Source organism: Colius striatus, chromosome 3, assembly GCF_028858725.1.
Source record: "Colius striatus isolate bColStr4 chromosome 3, bColStr4.1.hap1, whole genome shotgun sequence".
In the NCBI taxonomy this organism is placed as follows: Eukaryota; Metazoa; Chordata; class Aves; order Coliiformes; family Coliidae; genus Colius; species Colius striatus.
In genome coordinates this window covers 15,013,544-15,033,354 of record NC_084761.1, presented here as the reverse complement: position 1 = coordinate 15,033,354, position 19,811 = coordinate 15,013,544, and the positions used below count along the sequence as shown (strand labels likewise).

Genomic DNA, 19,811 nt, shown 5'->3' with positions numbered 1-19,811 from the left:
TTCTACATAGATACTGCGTGTGTACCATGAGAGCACAGGTGTGTAAGTAAGCTGGCATGTTCTAGTTAAGAAAAAAAAGATCACACACAAGGGTGGCATTTCATGTGAGGGGAACAGATTTATTGCCTCTATCACGTAAGTAAGCCTAAAGGAGCAGACTGCTACATTTTCTACCTAAGACAGCTCTAATATTATGCAAGTTTTGCAGGGTTAATGTTAGATATTTTTGCAATTAAAACTACAATATCTTTGCTACAACTAGGTGTGGCGCACTTGTTAAACTAATAGTCTAACTCCTGGAAAGTAGTAGCTATATATCTCTCCCATGGCCTGCACACCTTCATCTAAAGAGCTCTTTCCTTCTTCCCCTTACTATTTTTTTGCCATTGACAAATGGGAGGGACAGGTATGATTAAAAACAGAAACAAGAAATTCAGGCAGGAAAACCAAACCTTGTAATTTCCAAGCTTTTCGTTGTTCTTCTTTGGCAATTTGTTCCATGTCTTTGTCGTATATGTAATCTTGACACATAAAGCAGTATATACCCCCATACAAAAGGTCTATGGCTGCAAAACAGAAGTTGGGGAGGAGGGGAAAAAAAATAAAATATGTGAGTTCATAAAACTAGAAGACATTTCCAAGCAGGCATCCAAGTCAGGCACTCCTTCTCAGCAGTCAACAGAAAGTAAAATCTGTACCTTAGAAACTAGAGATGAACAAAATATGGTTATGGTGAAAGTTACTCAATTGCTTTCTGCACAGAAAGAGAATTGTGCCAAGACAACAAAGCACTAGCTGCCTTCAAGTTGTTTGTCATTCACAACATACCTTTCAGAGACATAAGGAACCAAAAGGCATAATTACAGCAACTGAGTATAATACATGCAGAACTGCTACTGTAAGATTTGATACACAAGTTTCCATTGTCTTTATCTAAGGCTTCAGTAATTCCTATTCAAAGACATTAACGTAATTAGAAAGCGCCTCTTTAAAATCCAAATGATGGTTCAAACAGAAGACAGCACTGAAAACTCAAAAGATACTTGTCCAGGGGAATGTTCTCCTGGAGTAATTTATTCCACAGGTTAAACACGTCTCAATTTCTCCTTTCACATGACCTTTTAGAATGGACATATGAACACTGATCAATGTAGAAAATATTTTTCTTTCACAACCCTCAACAAAAGAAAGCCAAGAAATTAAATAAATCAGCTAATTGGGAAGTGCCATTTTTCTTAAACATATACCAAGGAAGAAGTAAGTACAAAGTAACCATAGCAGATTGATGACTTTCAGTACACAGATATGGAAAGAAGACAAAAAGTTTAAAAAACCCTAAAAACTAAAACCAGTGAGCACTAACAAATTCTTGGCCAGCTACTGAAATACAATCTCCATCTAGCAGACAGCTGAGACACACATCACTGTTGTCTCACATGAGTGTATCCTCCATTTATTTATTTTCTTTCCAAATTCCTTTTATTTCCAGATAAATATCATTATTAAAATCATCTCTCCATGCTGGAAAATTGTTTTAAACAAAGGAAACCATTACCACATTAGGTGGCCTGCAAGAAACAGCACTGAATTGCTCTGTAGTCATAAATAAGTCAAACCACATGCCACACAGTGGGAATTCTGCTGTCAGTCTCATCAGGCAAACAAAGGTAAAGATCTTGTGTTCCCCTGTTAGCGGACCAGTGTGTGTAGGGATGTTTCTTGTAAGACTGGTAAGCTTTCTCATCTCATCCATCCTTCACAGCCTCTACCCTTCTCACAATCTTCCACTCCTTCTCCTTTAGTCCTGTGCATTCTTCTCCTCCTTCAAAATCATTTTTTCAATGATCCTGTCAAATTGTTACTTCTCCTATTATGTAATAAAGAGAACAATTACTTTAAACAAGTTTGCATAATGTATATTATCTTGCTGAAGTGCTTCATTCTTGTCTTTTGCCTATTTGGACCACAGGACTTTGTGTTACCTTGTGTAACATCCAAACAACAGAAATTTCACTGTGCTGTGTGAAGGGCTTAACACCTTTGGCACAATATCACAGCTGCAATGGAGATCAGTAACAAAACACTATGCAATTGCAGGGCAGGAGATCACAACCTATGGAGTATTAAAAGTTGTATATTTTTACTGTTATCTATTGCACTACCAGTTATGCAGTTTTCAACAGAGAAATGTTGAAAATCCAATATATTGATCTCAAAACACAAAATCAAATATTGTTCTCTAAATTTTTTCTCAAGATCCCACAAACAGCCCCCCTCCCATCCAAATATTAGAACAAAGTTCTCAGAATATTAAATAGGGCTCTCTGTGAGCAATAATACTGTCCATCTACCAAGAGAATGAGCAGGTATGTGCTGTGCTCAGACGATTCCTTTTCTTAGCTTTCTGGATTTACATGCATGAGTGATGAAGTATAGATGTCAAAGATTAAAACCAAGACCACCTCACACAAACCACCTGCTCAGAGCAGAGTGAATTTTGGGGTTAAATAATCAGAAAGTTGAACAGAAACACGAGCAGAGTAAAAGCCATAATTATCTACTGTCTGATTAAGGACTCTCAAGAAATTGCCCTCTCCTCCAGCATACTCATGTGAAGAATCCAGTTGTATATATGCCAATACCTAAAACACAGTTATTAAAAAGACTGCAACAGGTTTTGGACAAACTACCTCAAGCACTAGTGACAAGGTGGCCAGAGAGGCCTGGTTACAGCACACAGGAAGGGCAGGAGTTTCTCATGAAAGTCAAAACACAGCTGCTCAGTTTCAAGATCCTACAAAAAGAGTGAATTAGGAAAGTTTGTAAGTTTCAAATTAGTGTAATTTTAATTCTTCACTTGAAATAGACTAACTTTCTTATTCAGGTCATCTGGAGGTGAAAAGAGTGTTTTCTTTAGGGTGAAGCGCAAAATATTCAGTACCACATCACTCTTGTTTCGCTGTGCCCACAGAGCCAGACTGCAGGGCCTGACAGGCTCTGGGCTGAGTGTTCCTAAGGGAGGAACCATTGAAGGGACTGTCCTACTGACAGAAATTCTTCCAAAGCAAGCAACTTGACAGCAGTAACTGAAGTTACACCACACCAAAACGACTAAGTCTGTACAAAACTTGAAACCTCCAAGGACTGGGACATACACATGCACAAATTTCATCTCATTGTTAGCAAACAGGCTAGGACTATTTTCTTGGGGGGTTGGGGGAACTAAATCACTGTGAAGCTCTATGCAAACTGAAACACATGGCTACAAATTTCAGTTTAAAAAAAACAAAAAACAAAAAACCTATGACATGAGAACTCACATGTAACAAATTCCATTAATATTTGGTATCATAAAACTAAGAGAAAATAAAAACTTTGGTCGCTCCTAGAAGCAATGCCTGGAGGTTTCAGATTAATGCACTACAAGCTCTGCCATGATGCTCCACGTTCCTCATGATGGACATCTCTTTTAGTAAACTCCTCTAGAACAGCTGCTCCTCCTACTTTCCAGCATCTGCTTTTCCTAAAACTAGTACTACCCCTGTCTCAGGGGGGTAGAAATCATGGAATCATAGAAAGGTGGAGGTTGGAAGGGACCTCTAGAGAAAATACTGTCCAATTCCCTGCTGAAGTAGGTTTATCTAGATCAAGCCATACAGGAATGTATCCATGTGCGTTTAGAAAACCTCCTGAGAAGGAAACTTCACACCCTCCCTGGGCATCCTGTACCAGGGCTTCTTCACTCTTGCAAGTAAATAAGTTTTCCTTATGTTTAGGTGGAACTTTTTGGGGTTTGTTCTTTGCTCCTCTTGAGCTGGGGAGACCAGAACTGGAAACAGTACTCCAGATGTGGCCTCAACAGGTCAGAGTAGAGAACCTCCTTTAACATGCTAGCCACAATCTTCTTAATAAACTCCAAATATATTTTCATTCAGTTTTATCTTAATCCAAAATTGATTAACTGGAAAAAAAAAATCTATATACATTCAGGAGAAATATCCTTTTTTTTCTTTCATAGGAAAGAACCAGAAAAAAATGTAAAAGAATCCTAATGTCATTCTATTAAACTTTATCCATTCCTGTTTCAGGAATTCCAAGTACCTACTTGAGGATGACAGACAAAGTAATTTAAGAATGCAAAAGTCTCTTGGAATGTAACATTTTTCTTTGCTTTTACATCTTCTGTGCTGACAATACACTACCCTTATTTTAAGGTCACATTTCCTTATATCCCTTTATCAGCTGCAATAAAAGATAAAAATTGAAATGATATCTCGTTTTTCATTTAAAAATAAAATCATCAGCCTAGAGAAACAATGAGGCATCATAGAAGATCATGTGGGAATGAAGGATATTTTATCTATCACATTTTATCTAGCGGTGCAAGCAACAATAAGTTTCAAAAGAGAACAGATTGGGGTTAAAGTTTAAGTTTAAGCAGCAAAAAGTTTGCAATTTTTCCACCTGGGAAACAAGTGTGTGTTTGCTTTAAGTTCAAGTGCTTTACTTTGACAAATACATCTACTGACATCCGTGTGAAAATTTTAAGAGGCTAGAGATGATAGGAACATAACAACAATATGTAAAAAAGCAAGGAAGGCTGCTACATCCAGAGTGCACATGTGCACATCTCATCCAGTTAAGAAACTTCTATATGTTTGGTTTTTGTAAGACCCATGTGAACAGAACATTGCTCATCATAATATACAAGTCTTCCAACAGGTATGACATATTTGTGAATCATGTATTGTCATTATCTTCAATGGAATACTAGTTGCACTCAAGTAGAACAAAACATAGAGTATTTCAGAATCCAGGTCAATTTGTACCTGTACTGATACCAATTCCACTGTGAATTTCTGCGACTCAATCTTGGCAAGTTATCAACCTGCAATCAGCACACACTCAGCCTATGCAAGTCACCTACATTTTGTTCAACTTTTCCAACAAAGCAGACTAAATTAGTAATTCCTTTAGACAGTATTCTAAGTCAGCATCTTAATTAATACTCCCTGACTTCTCATGTTAAGTGTTAATCATTAAACTAGTTTCAGATAATAGTCTCAAGTTCACAAAAATGGATTTGTTCAACTTCAGCCAGCTCTCTACTTGGTCTTGTATCTGACATACATATTAGTACAAAACAAGCATCTGATTGCCTTACTCCTGTTTTCCTGGTACCCAGAACCTGCATCACAGGTTCTAAATTCCTAAACTGATAAGATGTTATGGTATACTGATATGAGTAGTAAAATCTTACTAACATGAGTAAGGAAAAAAAAACCAAACCCTAAACAGGCCAAAGCACACTAGCAGACTTATTTGTTGCATCAATCAACTTACATACTTCAGGCATGGCCAGGAACTAGCAAACAAACACATTAAAGGCTATTAATTCTTTTCCATTATACTCTCAGCCTATTTCATGGTGATCACAGCTTGATCCATTCTCCTAGTCACAGATTTTTTAAAAAAAGAAAAAGAGAAGACAAGGACAGGCTAGTCCTGCTAAATAGTGACCCACTGAGCTCCCACTGAAACCACTGAGAATTGTAGGTACTTGGTTCAGAGAAAAAAAAAAAAAAAAAAGAAATCCAAAGGCCAAATGTTTTGTTGCCAAAAATGCAGCATCAGATATCCAATCTTTTCATACACATTATAAACAATGGCCACAGCTCAGAATTATTCTTCTTTCTCAGGTTCAATATTGATGAGAAAGATATTGTCTTCTCCCAATACTTGACACAAAACCATTCTATTCTTTAAGTATTTATTTTCCTCCTTTAAAACCAGCGTCCAACAGGTAAGAAGTGGTTTCATGAGCTGTGCTCTGACATCTCCAAGATGTGTCTTGGTCTTCCTCAAAGGATCTAGAACTTCAGTGTTTAAATGGAATGATTTACCTGCAATCCAAACTCAGCAGGTACCCAGTATTACCCTACAAACCACTTAAACAAAACTACTAGTCTCTATGCTGTACACTTGACTATGATAGTTTAGGGTGTCACCCAACATCAGCATGCAAATTCAAATCAGCAAAGACAAGATGAAGGTAATGTGGGTAAAATGTCCTAGTATCCCTATGGATTTTAGATAGAAAAATGTCTTTGTTAATTTAGAGGAGCCATGGTGTGCTGAAACATTTTATGTTAATTTCTTATGAAGCGAATATTGACTTCTGCTCCTTGGCCTCATTTGGAAATACATGTATCATACACATATGCACTATGTACATCTGTGTGCATGCACCCAACATACTACAGCCGAGTCTGTAGCATGCCTATATTTAAGTTGTCTTGCACTTAGTATTTTGCCTTTTGTCAATATTCTCCTTGCCCTTCTCTGACCCTACAACCTTCAACACTTCCCCTCATTTGCAGCAAACTTTTGAAAACCGAAAACAATGAAATTCTCCTGCCTGCAGTACCTTTTCATGATCCCATAAAATATTATTCAGGTTTAAAGGACAGAAATTGCTAAATAAATTGTTAAATACGCTCTACATAACATTGAGGTTTTTTTCCTCAAAGTTTGGAGGCAGAGTCCCCAAATCACAGACATCAAGTTTTATGCTGCTCCACTTGACACAGTGCAAACTGCTTGTACTCATCTGTGTACTCTCATTTAATCAACAACAAAGACTTGCCTCAAAACACCACTTCCAATAAAAGCAGTGTTAAGATTAAGAACTGCACAGAAGTTAGCAGTTCGGTCTGGGACAGACGCATGCAGAGCTGGCAATATGCAGATAAATATTCAAAAGATTGGCTTTCAGAGGGCTATAAGTATTCCAGCATACAGAGAACTCTCCATGAGTCATTTTTTAAACTAAGAGAAGCTTTTGAGAGACAGTTTGCAAGGAGTTCATAACTACCTGCACTTACCAAAGCAGCTTCTGGCAGAAGACAATTGTGATGGACAAATGCTTGCTGCCTTCTTATGAGTTCAGTCTGTCTCACAATATAAGCTAAGCTGTAGGAACGTCATACTATGATGTGCATTACAGAAGCAAATGAGAATCTGCCTGCAATACTTTGCACAATACATCCCATAAGAACAGGTATTTTTAATGTCTGTGAGGAATATCGGAGGTTCAAAGCCCTACCCTACAGCTAACCTGTATATCCAAAATGCTTTCTTCCTCCTCCTTCTCCACTTCCAATCAATGGTCCTCTGGTTGACACCAAAAGGATATTATGTTGACATATAAAGAGTTTTTAGTTTATCAAATTGTATTACATTTTTATTACTGTAGTCAATGAAGTTATTTAGTTCTTATCACAGGACTACATAAGCCCTCCTCACTATAAGCAATACCTCTGAACTGTGTGACCGCCATGAATTTCATATACAGATGTAATTCCCTTCCTTCAATTACTAGAAAGCAGCAGCAAGCCAGGACTGGGTCTGCTAGTAAAGGCCATGCATCCTACACATTCTGCTTTTAGTTTATTCACCTTTATCCTGTCTCATGTACACCACAATTCTTATGTTAATCCTTATCACTCCTACCTCAGGTAATAAGTTCTGAAGGAGCAAAATGCCAAATTCTTCACTAGATCTAGACAAATTAGGTCCAGTATATTTCCTTTTTATAGGAAAATCATCAGTTCTGTTATCAAAAACACCTATTAGTCAGACACAATCCACCTCTAACAGAATTGTAAAACACTGTATATACTCTTTCACATTTGCCTTCATCTCCGTAACAGATTTTTTTCTCCACATCATCACCAAGAAAAACATTAGAAGACAAATCAAGAGGCTGGTAAAATGCCCAGGTGACCTTTTCTACTCTTTTCTGAGTGCAGATGCAAAAGGAAAAACCAAATTGCTACTCTAGCACTGACATACACTGTGCTGGGAATTGCTTTAATTGCCCCTTCCACACAGAATATAATGAAAGTCTTAAACTGTTTACAAAAGAATTCAACTCTGTTGTCATCATGCAGAATTAACACTACAGTCAATACCTTCCAATTCAAATGAAAATTAGACAACTTGTACTGTCACTCCTTTAGATATGTTTTGTTTCTACATATTAAATTTCAGACATGTATGCATTAACAGCAGTAGCCAGATTTTTCACTTTCAACCACCTTCAAGTATAGAAACCAGTTTTTGTCGTGTTTCCTCTGAATTAAGAGTAAAAAAAGTTATGTTTTTTAGACAAAATAGAAGATTTATGAATTCTATCAAAAAAATCTTCAGCTTAATCTATGATCATTATTATTATGCTCACCCACCCAGTTCCTCTCACCACAAATGTATTTATTGGACTGAACCTTACATCAGCATATACTCAGAAAAAAACCAATTCCTCAACAGTCTGTGATCTAATAAATAATGAATGTACTCTATCAGGACTAATTCTGAAATCAACTGGCACGGTACTTCAGTCTTCCAACTGTTTCTTGTTTAGTCTTTTAACTACTGAACCTCAGTCCTGCGATTTCACCTACCTCTATTCTTTAACCTGAGAACAGAGCCTGAGAGCAGACCAAGACTAAAAACTGCATTCTGTGCTGTTTCAGAGATACTGTTCATGTGTAGAGTGCATTTCTGATAGAAGAGTACCATGGAAATGCATGAGTTGGCTCCTTACCAAGGAATTTAAATAGTTCTGCATGGAACTTTGATATCATAACTGAACTAATCTAACTCAGAATGGCAATCTGTACCATACTTTCCTAAGCCTCATACAAGTCTTTTTTCTTGCAGCTAACTTCGTGTGTGTGTGTGTATAAAAATATATATGCACAAGGGAAAAAAAATAAAATATTTTAAAAGCATATAGGGGAAAACTCATAAGCAAGTTTACATAAATACTCCACTCAAATCATAAATTTTATTTGCTCATATGATACCCAAAGAAAAAGAAAAGGTTTTAATCATTACATAACAGAAGAAAAAAAATATTCACTCAGAGAGAACATTAAAAGTTCATTTGGTGTCTGCCTAAGATTTTTCAGTCCCAACTGTGAAATGTTAAAAGAATCACTGCTATGGTTTTGAGATGAACTCTCTCTACAGCATCAACCTTTCTTTTAGAGCTACTGTTCACAGTCATCTTCTTGTTCCTGCTACTCTGGGACTAATTTACTATGTATTTTCCTTCACCAGGCAACTGTAGGAGAGATAAGGAAGGGACCATCAGTTTCTACATGGAAGAAACCAACAGCTGATTCCCCAGCTGCTGGAACCTGATTTGGAAAGATTACATAGGAAGATGACAAAGTATGCTGATGGCAGACATTCATTTAGAATCATCAAATTTGAAGCATGCAAAAAGCTCCAGAAGCATTCCAAGATACTTAGCAAACAGGCAATACCACCAAGAGCGAAACTCTAATCACTAAGGTAGCAGATGAGTAACAACTGTCAATTGGCAGAGAAATTTTGGAGTCACTGAGTTTAATTCTCAAATAACATTAGCTCAATGTTGAATAGTATATTAAGAAACACAAAATACAATTCATGGAGGTATTAAAACTAAGAATACAAGACATTAGTAAACTGTATTTATCCCAAGAGTTGTCACTACAGATGGATACATTAGAACTTAAAAAATAAGGTATGGTGAGGATTTTGAGAATCATGCAGCAATTTCAGTAAGAATAGTTAAGAATAGTCCAGGATCCTAAATGTTGGAAAAAGGAAACATCTGACAAAGTCAAAAAGGTCAAGAATCCCAGAAGAGATAAATAAGGCCTTCTTACTCAACTTTTCTCAAAAGAAATAAGGAGAAAAGTGACAAGGCTCATTACAAAGCAAACAAGAAAAAAAAAAAATAATGCATTTTTAATATGGCTCAGAAAAAACATGGAATTTGTTGCCTTTGCTCATTGTGGAATCAGGCTTCACTGCTCGATAGGAAAGCAGCAACTACTGGAACATAAGCACCTAGAAGCAATGTCCTGTTCAGAAAGTTTTTGAAGAGCCAAGTAGAAGAAAAATGGAAAAAAATGCATAATTACTATATTGCTGCCTGTCCTCTAAGCTACCTCTGTTGAACACTGCCTGGTAGAAGAATGGATATTTGTCACACAACTTCAGCCAAGCACTTCAAAGAAGCAAAATATGTTGTATGAAATTGGGAAAAGAGAGGAAAAAGAAAAATTAAGGATTCTATACAACTAAAATTGCAACAGCAGAAACTATTTCCTGAAGCAGCAATGTCCACTAGCTAAGACAGCACTTTGCTTAGGCTGCTGGGTTTCAGATCTGTAGCATCTATAATTAGATGTCTATTACAGTGACTTTGATTAAGTACCTTACAATTCTCAAGGAGGGTATAGACAGAGAATCCTGTCTTATCTGCTCCTGACAATTCATACTGTGTGAAGGAGTTTTGAGACATCATATCTGAGCAGTCCTGGGACATACCCATGGAGGTTTATAAACGATACCATTTTCATGCATTTGGAGAGGGGATGAAGGATGCCTACATAGGACTGAAACAGAGGAGGAAAAGGCTACTTTGAATACTCCAAAGTCTTTAGTGTCTTGGAAATGTCAGTCTTACCTAGTCTTTTCTAAAGGTTTTCACACCTATATGAAGTTTACATTGCATTAATAACTCCCAAGACAGTGGAAAGACCAGTCTACCATGGTGACCTACTAACGGAGGCTGTGCAACACAAAAAATTTGAAGACATGCTTATATAGCTGAATCTTGCTTCATCTACCTGTCATCCACATCTACAACTCAAAAAACTAAAATAAGTACTGTGCTATTAACATGCATTGGATGGGCAGTAGATACAAGAGCACTGGTATCATTATAAGGTCAGAGTGTGAGTAGGACTATGTAATCTATATTGCTCAGTGAAGCAGAGATAACAAGGGATGTATTTTAAGAACACTCTGGACTATGATCCTGAAGACTCCAGAAATATACAGCAGTTAGCAGCAAAAACATCATTTTCAGTGCTCAAACAGCTGTTACAGCTGAAATCTATGCTGTTTCTTAGAACTGTGATTAAGTGTGCAGTTCTTGCTAGTCTCCATGGAGACTGATGTTGGCTCAGCAAAAAGTCACCAAGTGTTTTAAAATAATTCCTGTTCGTTTTGAAATTTTAAAGCACTTAACTTGTTTTTGCCTATCTGATGCTATTTCCTCAATGAAAATTGCAGCAGTAAAAGCACTAGCGAACCTACAAAAATATTTTCACAGTTTATTTCAAATGCAGCTGGAAATTAAAACACCAAAACACACGTAAAAAAAGAGAAAAGGAATCTCCAAAACTAGAAATCAAGAAGTCAATAGTTCAGTCTTCACATGATGTGTATTTGTGCTTCAAGTAGATGCTATTTAGCTGAAAAAGAATCCTTTTGGGGATGATACAATACTGTACTCTGTATTTTGGCTTGTACAATTAACTTTTGTCCTTTTTATCTGAAAGCTATTCCTTTTGGGAACTACGTTATCCAATTTGTTCTTAATTATCTATATACTATTACTGATAATTATAACAATAACTGCAACAGTCTTTAAGCAAGAGTGCATCTTCAACGAATCTACCTCCACTATCCAGTTTTGTTTTTCCTTTACGGAAACAGAAGACACTTCATCACAGCAAACAACAGTAAATTCTACCTTGCACAAAAATTAGCCTGAGGAATTTAGGCTTCCCAAATATGTGGATAATCAGCAACTCACAGTATGTGCAATTATAAAGCTCTTTTTAAAGGCTCTCCATAAATATGGTGAGTTTAGTGGTAAAAATATTACAGTGCTTACACAGTATCCACAGATAAACAGGCAAATACTGTTCACAGTCTCAATATAGCACAGTTTTTTTAAACCTTAACTCGGGCTATAAACTTACATTGGCACAAAGGTTTTTTTAATACATATATACACTTCATCAAAAATCCTTAGTACAAGAGTTTACCTAATTTGCACTTCTGCATTGGTAAAGATTCCCAAATAATTTAACCTAACAAACTGACTTTGAGATTATACCTTGTAAAAAGCAATAAAAAACCTGTAGTACAGTGTTGGTTTGGGTCTTTTCAATTTTCAAAGAATGGCTGAGATTGGCAGGGACGTCTGGCAGTCACCTTGTCCAACTTCCCTGCTCAGAGCAGCTTGCCTAGGACCATGTCCAGACAGCTTTTGAATTATCTCCAAGGACACTCCACAACCTCTCAGGGCAACCTGTTCCAGACCTTGGTCCCTCTCACAGTAAAAATATGTTCCCTAATGACCAGACAGAACCGGCTGTTTTTCATTTTGTGCTCCCCACCACTTGTAGAGTCACCGGACACATCTGAAAAGAGCCTGACTCCACCTGTACATTGTACACACCAATGAGATCCCTGAAACATCTCTGTTGTAAGCTGAACAGCCACAGTGCTCTCAGCCTTTCCTCATAAAGTAGTTCCAGTGCCTCCATCATCTTTCCTGCCCTTTGCTAGACTCTCTCCAGTAGCTCCAATTTCTTTCCAGCTAGCACAGAACTGGACATGGGATTCCAGAGTTGGCCTTATCAGCACTTACCAACTTCTCATACTAGTACAATTCTTTTTTTTTCCCTGAATTTCTCATCAGAAGTACAGTTATCTGTGCTTCAGTTTCCAGTGAACATTGCTGCCAACTTTGACTTCAAGAATTCTGGTCATGTCACTCTCAAAGTCTAGCAATTTCATAAACATCTCAGATACCTGCTACTATTTTCCTCTTGTCTATTTTCCAGGGCACTTACAAACCTAAGCTATACCACTACAGAGCCTAAGTTTTTTTTCTTTCTTGATACATATGGAGGAAGAAACTATAGTGATTTGCTGGTTTAAGTAATCTCTTCCATAAATAGTAAGCTTACACGCCCATTTCTTAAGCACAGGAATACACAGCACCATTGGATCTCTGGAGCATCTTTATCTTCATGGAAAATAAAGACAGTTTGTTCCATAAGCACTTAGGATACACGGGAATGGTGGCCATACTGGACATGAAAAAATTTATTCCATGAAATGATGCATTTTTGCTGTTTCCTACATCACAAAGAATGCATCTTCATTTGAATAAAAAAAAGCTGTCGTACACAAGTTGTGTACATCCATTTCCACACACAATCAGAATCTTAATATAAAATTATCAAGGTGTTGCATTATAACTATAAAATGTACTAAACCATAAGTAATAACTAATTTAAAACAAAACTGAATGCTTTTGGGTTTGAATATTATACAGGACTAAAAATGACAGAAGAACTTTTTTGAGCTTTACCAATGTTTTTGAGGCCGTTGAGGCAAAGACAATCCATATCAGTTAAACTGTTTTCTTATACTTAGGTTACTACCCCACTGGAAACAAGAGCCAAGACAAGAGAAAAAAAGAAAATAATAAAAACAGCAGAACTTTAAAAGTTTAAATAATTCTTATTATTATTTGATTAGTCTTCTTTGTGATAGGAATGATGTTTTCTTACCTTAGTTAGAACAACAAAAAAAAAGTGAATATGACCTCCTAAAAAAACCTTCACTGGAATAAATGTTCTAGTTCCAGGCACTAAACTCACCATTTTTCACATTTAAAAAAATAAAAATCTGCTTACACACATTTTTATTATTTTTCCCCATATGTGACTGATTCATAAATAGTAAAATAATAAACAGTAAAAATTCAGATTTTAAGTTGTGAATAAACACTTACCTGTGATGAGGAGAAAGCTTAAGTACCAAGTTTAAAATAATGCCACTAAACTAACCCAAAACACTCAGAAAATTGATCTCCCTGTGTAATGAGGTAGCTACAAGAAAATATCACCTTATACAGGCCTAGAATCGACAAGGACAATGGAGCGAGTTAAAAAGCACTGGTGAGTCTATCAGGATGGCAGCTTACCTAAATTGTGTCGCTTTGTCTTTGCGTGCTCGTGAATATGTTTCTTTGTAAAACAGCCAAAGAAGACACAGTAGAGGCAAGAGTGGAGTCTGTTCAGGTGGGCACCGCACATATGACAAATGCACGACTTTGCCTGAAATAGAGAAACAGACACAGAATGAGTGACAAAATTATCTCCCAGTATCTCCATGTTTACGAACATACATCTAGCCACTAGTTTTCCTTTTCACTTGGTGCTTTCCGAGTGCTGCAGACCAACAGGGGAAATAGGTCAGCTCCCATGTGACAAAACCACCGCATAGACCTATTAACTCTTCCATTTATCCAAAACATTTCCAACTCTTGATAAGCAACAGGTCATATCCGAGGGCAGATAACAGTCAATCCATCCCTTTACAACTCTCAGCCTATGGTTTAAGAACACTCCAAGCAGAGGTAAACAGGAACTGCTGCTAAAATACACGAACAGTGCTACCATTCCCTCACTCCACCTGGGTATTTTTGTTCCCATAACAACCACATATCAGCAAAATGACCTGCACCACAAATGCAAGTCAGGAGAAAGGGATGTGTGAAATAAATCTGCCACTGCCCTCCAAATTAACCTCAACTAGTTGTTCCATCAGCTCACTAAGAGCCACGCAAACATTCACTGGTGGTGCAAAATCTTTGGTCATTATGGCTAGTGTAGCACAGACTTAACATTCCAGCAGCAGAGATACTGACTGCCAGGGCAGTGAGGTCTAGAATTTGTTCTTGCTCAGTTCTTCAGAATTGCTCCCCACTCACAGTCCCTATCTTGAAGCAATGGGCTGTGCTGTTCAACAGCCCCTTCCATGAGCTGGTTCAGCTTCCTAACCTGGAAGTTGAAGCTAGACTAAAACTAGTCTTTTGTCAGGTAAGTTTGGAGGAATGGAGGAGATGAAGACTCAGAATGACAGCAGAAGTCAAAGAAGGCAGATGCCCCGCAAGAACACAAAAAGGACAAAGAGGCAGTTTTGGGTGGTGGAACCACAGCATGAACTCTGCTTTTTCACAGCACCAAGGCCCTTGACCTACCCGTAGCTGTAACTTGAACATTACAAAGTTTACAGGTGTGTTGCATTGCATTGCATTTCTCTACCACGAGATTCTACCAGATGCATTCATTTGATTTCCCTATACCAGTCCACAGAACAGTGGTGCAGTGTCAAACCTGTATCCTCAAAGTTACAGAAGGCACTTTTGTCACTGTCAGACAGTGCTCTGCTTTGAAACAGCTTCAGAAAGCTGACTGTTCCCCAGAGCAACTCAGAGTGGGGAGGTATGTGATGAAAGTTACCATGATTCATTGGAAATTGAGCACATAAGCCTGACATGATGATTTGCATTCCCATGATAACAATACATTTTAACAAGCAAACCTGAAGAAAAAAGCAATTAGAAGGTTAAGTAGAATTTTTAGCTCTCAGACATCTGAAGCACTCTAAATCAACAACACCTCAAACCTTCTCTTAGCATTAAACTCAGATACATCAACAAATACTTAGTTTGTCTAGTAAGAGGCTTCAGAGAGTTTGAGGGATATGTCTCTTGGTCAACAACATGAAAAGACAATTAAGGTCCAATACCATCTGAAAGATACAGGCAAGAAAATGCTCACAGAAAATTCACTTTTCATCTCAGACACCAGCAACTGCATTCAGACATAATTTTTAAGAGTAACTGAACTTCTGTAACGGCTCAGAGTTACGGAGATCATTCAGAGGTATGCTTTATTTTAAAGACTAGTGTGAAAAGAATATTCCTTTCCTGGTCAATATAGAAGCAACCTTTTATCTTCATATTAAAAATATAAGAATATGAATACTAAAATACTAAGCTATCCATGTAACCCAGGCAGTGCACTTCTTCAAAAATAACACCCAAAGTTCAGTGATATTTGCCCAGTCTGCAACAACTTAAAATTAATGCTGAATAAATCATGCTCAATCCTGCTCTCCAGTCTGGCATTTTTCTTAAAGAATACTTATGGCTGTTAAAAAAAAAAAATCATCAACAAAGCAGCTTGCAATATGCTGCACTGAGTAATTTATTTTCAAGCTTCTACAAATTAAGACTTAAATCCTGAATATCATATGTTGTGTATTCGAAGTTCTCCTAAGTTCTGCTAGATGAAAATAGACCAGTTGAATCAAACTCCACACACCTACAGAAAGAAATATTTTAAAGTAGGACCAAAAAAAATTCACCACCACCAGCACAATTTCCATCTTTAGAAAAATACTGCAGAACTGTCAAACTGTTGCCTAACGGTCGCTCTTTGGCTGCAAAAGCTAAATAGGATCAGCCTATCTGTTAAGATTGCTGCTATGACAACAACTCCAGCAACTAGCTGTTTTACTTAGCCAGCTAAAAATAAATCTTTTTGCACTAAATATTATTTTAAACAGATCATATAACAAGCATGTAACAAAATCATTTTAGGCTAAAAGGTAGAAAATTCATACCTCAAATGTTTTTATTTCAGTGAAAATTAAGATAAATTGAAGAATGTAAAATAAATTAGTTCAATCATTTATTTCAAGGAAGCTATATTAACCAGATCCTCTATTTGTTCAGTGTATCTCAGGATAAATTGTAAGAGAACAAGGTTAAAAGATATGAGTGAGGAAAGAAATCAGTATCAAAAACCATGGTGGCTATTTATGTATCAGCTGCATCCTCTTCATCTGTCTGTGCTTTTAAACAATTTGCTCAGTTAAGCAAAGCTGCCACTCTCCTACCACACCCCAAACAATCGAATTACTTTGTTTCATAATACTCCCACCCCTCCTCACATCTCTTGAGGCTACAGTCTAAGATGAAATAGAATACTGCAAATGAGTAATCAAAATCAGTTGGATACATAAAGTCACAAGCTTTCAAAGATAACTTTTTTAAAAAGCAACTTATGTCTTCCTTATGGTCTAGATGCTTTAGGGAGCTCAACCAGCATTTTGTCTGCAGAATCAACCTGTCACTTTTTCTCTGCTACGTAAGAGCACCCTTCCTTATCCTAAGACACAGAGTCTCTTTTGCATTATCATTCTGCTCCCCTAATAATTTCATTCTATTCACTACTTGTTTCTCTCCTCTATTCTCTTCAACCTCAGGAACTCCAGTCTCCATCTTTAACCCTATTCTCTCTTGACACTCTTAGCTTCTCATCTTACGTGCCCAGTCAGTCTTTCTTCAGTTCACTCTGAACCTCTGTCCCTTTTCATTTTGCTCACACATAAATCAGAAGAGGCTCTGAGCATTTTCCTTCTGCAAGGTTATAATCAGTTTTTTTGAATGACAGAAAACTGGAAAGAATGGTCCTACACATATAAACAGTATATGCACACACACACATACACAGTAACTGACAACACTTCTGGTGCTGCAGAAGTGAACAATATTTAATATGCCAATTCCTTCTTCAGTCCTTTTTTTCTTCTACGGATCTCCTTTATTGCTACTATGACAGTAGTAACCCACAGACTCCGACTCTCAGCAATAGTACCTTCTTTAAAGGAGGTTTAAATAGCCTTGCAACTAAGGATTTATAAACTAGTAGATAACACACAAGAGGAACTGGTTATAGTAACCTGTAACATACATCAGTACAGTCCATCTCCAAAAAACTACCTGCTCATAATATTGGTAGTAGTTACAACATGAAATGAGTTAAAAAGAAAGCTGCAGGCATCAGTAGGTCAAAAACTAGACTGCTAATGTTTCCAATGGTGGAGAAGATGAACACATCCAGCTGCTGTTGTTTTACCCTAGCAGTTCTCTGTCTGACAGTTCCCATTCTCTCTCCTTCCCTGGGCCAGCTCAGGCTACACCTAAAGCAAGAAGGTCTCGCTGGGCATCATAGCATTAGTTGTTCCAAAACCCTATAAACCTGTTTCAACTTCATATAATATTGGCTCCTCAAATTAATGAATGGCAGTTTCAAGTAGTGATACACCACCCCTGCAAAGCAAACTACACAGACAAAGGATGAGGCCTCCAATGGACCTTAGCTACTGCAAACCACCCATCCCGATTTCCAACTATTTAAAATATAGCTTTAGAAACTCTTTTTTTGTTTTTAATTGTGTATGAGAGGCAAATGTCTTTTAAAGAAGTTCTTTACTAGGGTACCTAAGGAGCCTTGCTTCTTATGCTCACACCAAATATATCAAAGAACTTTCAGAATAGAGTCGTTGTCAGTTACAAGCTTGTAAGCCAAAGACCTCCTACTATTCACAGTCTGCAAACCACATTCGCCACAAAGGTTAGGGGAAAAAGATGAACTAGGTAACACTAACAAGACCGTGGGAGGCCTGGGAGGTTAAATGATCATAAGGGAGGTGTTGCCACACTGTACATATTCACAAGTGACAAAGCAGCAGATTGTTAAGGTATTCTTAATGCAGATGTACTAGCTATAGATCCCTGCAAGTGTTTTGTCACCTACAAATTCTTAGCTCTCAGAAAATAAAAGTCTCCCAACACATTCTCCACCTTTTAAAGGGTTTTTAAAAATATATAAAATAGATATTATTTATACACATCAGGAACAAAAGGAGAAAACAATTCATTTTCTGATGCATTATCATCTAATAACTCAGAAGGGGTAACGCTTCATTTTCCAGCCAAAAAGTCCAATACGTCAGAAAAAAACCTTTACTCTCAGATTATGGTGTTTTCTATGAAGCTTTAAATGTGCCTACCTAAAGAATATGGGTGTGCATGAGAAATCCTCCCTCCATATAGAACTTTGTCACCATAATCTGCTTTGTTACTGTCATGGGTTTGTGTGTGGAGCTGCTTTTTGCTTGGTAACAGGGTGATAGGGTTGCAGTGTTGGTCTCTAAACATCCCCCTGCTCTGAAGTGGACCTACCTCTGGCCCTGCTGGGCCAATCTGATGCCTCTGTGATCATTATTTAAGAAGGGAAATCTGAGCTGGAAGAGGAGGTGGAGGAGTGGTACATGATGAAGGTGACAATATAGACACCACAGACAGAAAAGGAGAAAAGAAGGAGGAACAGTGGACTGGAAAGTGCCCTGCAGCCCATGATGAGAACATAGGCTGTCTCCCTGCAACTCATGGAGGACAATGGTAGGATTGAGAGTCACCAACAGCTCCAGATAAGTGCATCTCAACAGGCAGGAGACTGTCTAAGGACGCTGCCATGCTGCAGTCCGTGCTGGAGAGCCTGCAAGCACTGAGTCTGGGAAGAGGGGAGAGGTGGGGGGAAGGTGGTCTTAACGGGCTGGTCATGCTCTTCATCATCATACTACTCTGTGTTGTTTTTTGTTGTTATATTTTTGGTTGAGGGTGGATTAAATTATTTTTTGTTGTCTTCCCCAAATTGAGTAGTCCTGTCTGTTTTGTCTGGGACCATAAGTGGCAACTGAGCCCTCCCTGTTCTTAGAGAGTTCCAAAGGACCTTGGTACTTATGGTCCTTTGTTCCTAGATGGGCCTAAACCAGTTACAGAGAAGCCATTTGTGCTCCAGAAGCAGTTACTTCAGCTCTGACAAACTGTTCCTTACAAGGGAGAATATAAAGGGACTGCACAAGGTGACTCTGAGGAGTGCCACTCCTGGCTGTTGAATTTTCAGGTAGGATTTCTGAGAGAAATTGATAAACCTGTTCTACAGCAGGTACTTAGGCAGGAAAAGCTGCTAGCCCTGTAGTCAAGAGGCAAAATTTAGCAGTGCTATGAGACAACTGGAAGCAAAGTATCTAAATTTCTCAGTATTTTCTCTCCTGTTCCAATGTTATGTTTCTGTGTTCAAACTTGCTTGGAGTTAAAGCTAGATATAAGATAAATAAATACATCCTTTCAAGTCTCTCCCCCTTTTTCAGAGATGCTTCCATAGACTAGTAGGAGTGGCAAGTAGGAGAAAGCAAATGAGGATCCACTTGCTCAGAGCCTTTGGAACTTGTGACAGCACTCA

General features: G+C 37.7%; 1 protein-coding gene across 4 annotated transcripts in view; it reads right to left on the bottom strand.

Annotated features, from left to right (window-relative positions):
- The window catches only part of USP22 (ubiquitin specific peptidase 22), a 110,856-nt gene that overhangs the window by 56,361 nt on the left and 34,684 nt on the right, over positions 1–19,811 (bottom strand). For all 4 annotated transcript variants that reach the window (XM_061993271.1, XM_061993272.1, XM_061993269.1 and 1 more), the window contains exons 2-3: positions 13,853–13,985; positions 453–566 (exon numbers count right to left, since the gene is read on the bottom strand). In XM_061993271.1, coding sequence (XP_061849255.1) covers positions 453–566; positions 13,853–13,985 — 247 coding nt within the window. The remainder of the gene's footprint in view (positions 1–452; positions 567–13,852; positions 13,986–19,811) is intronic.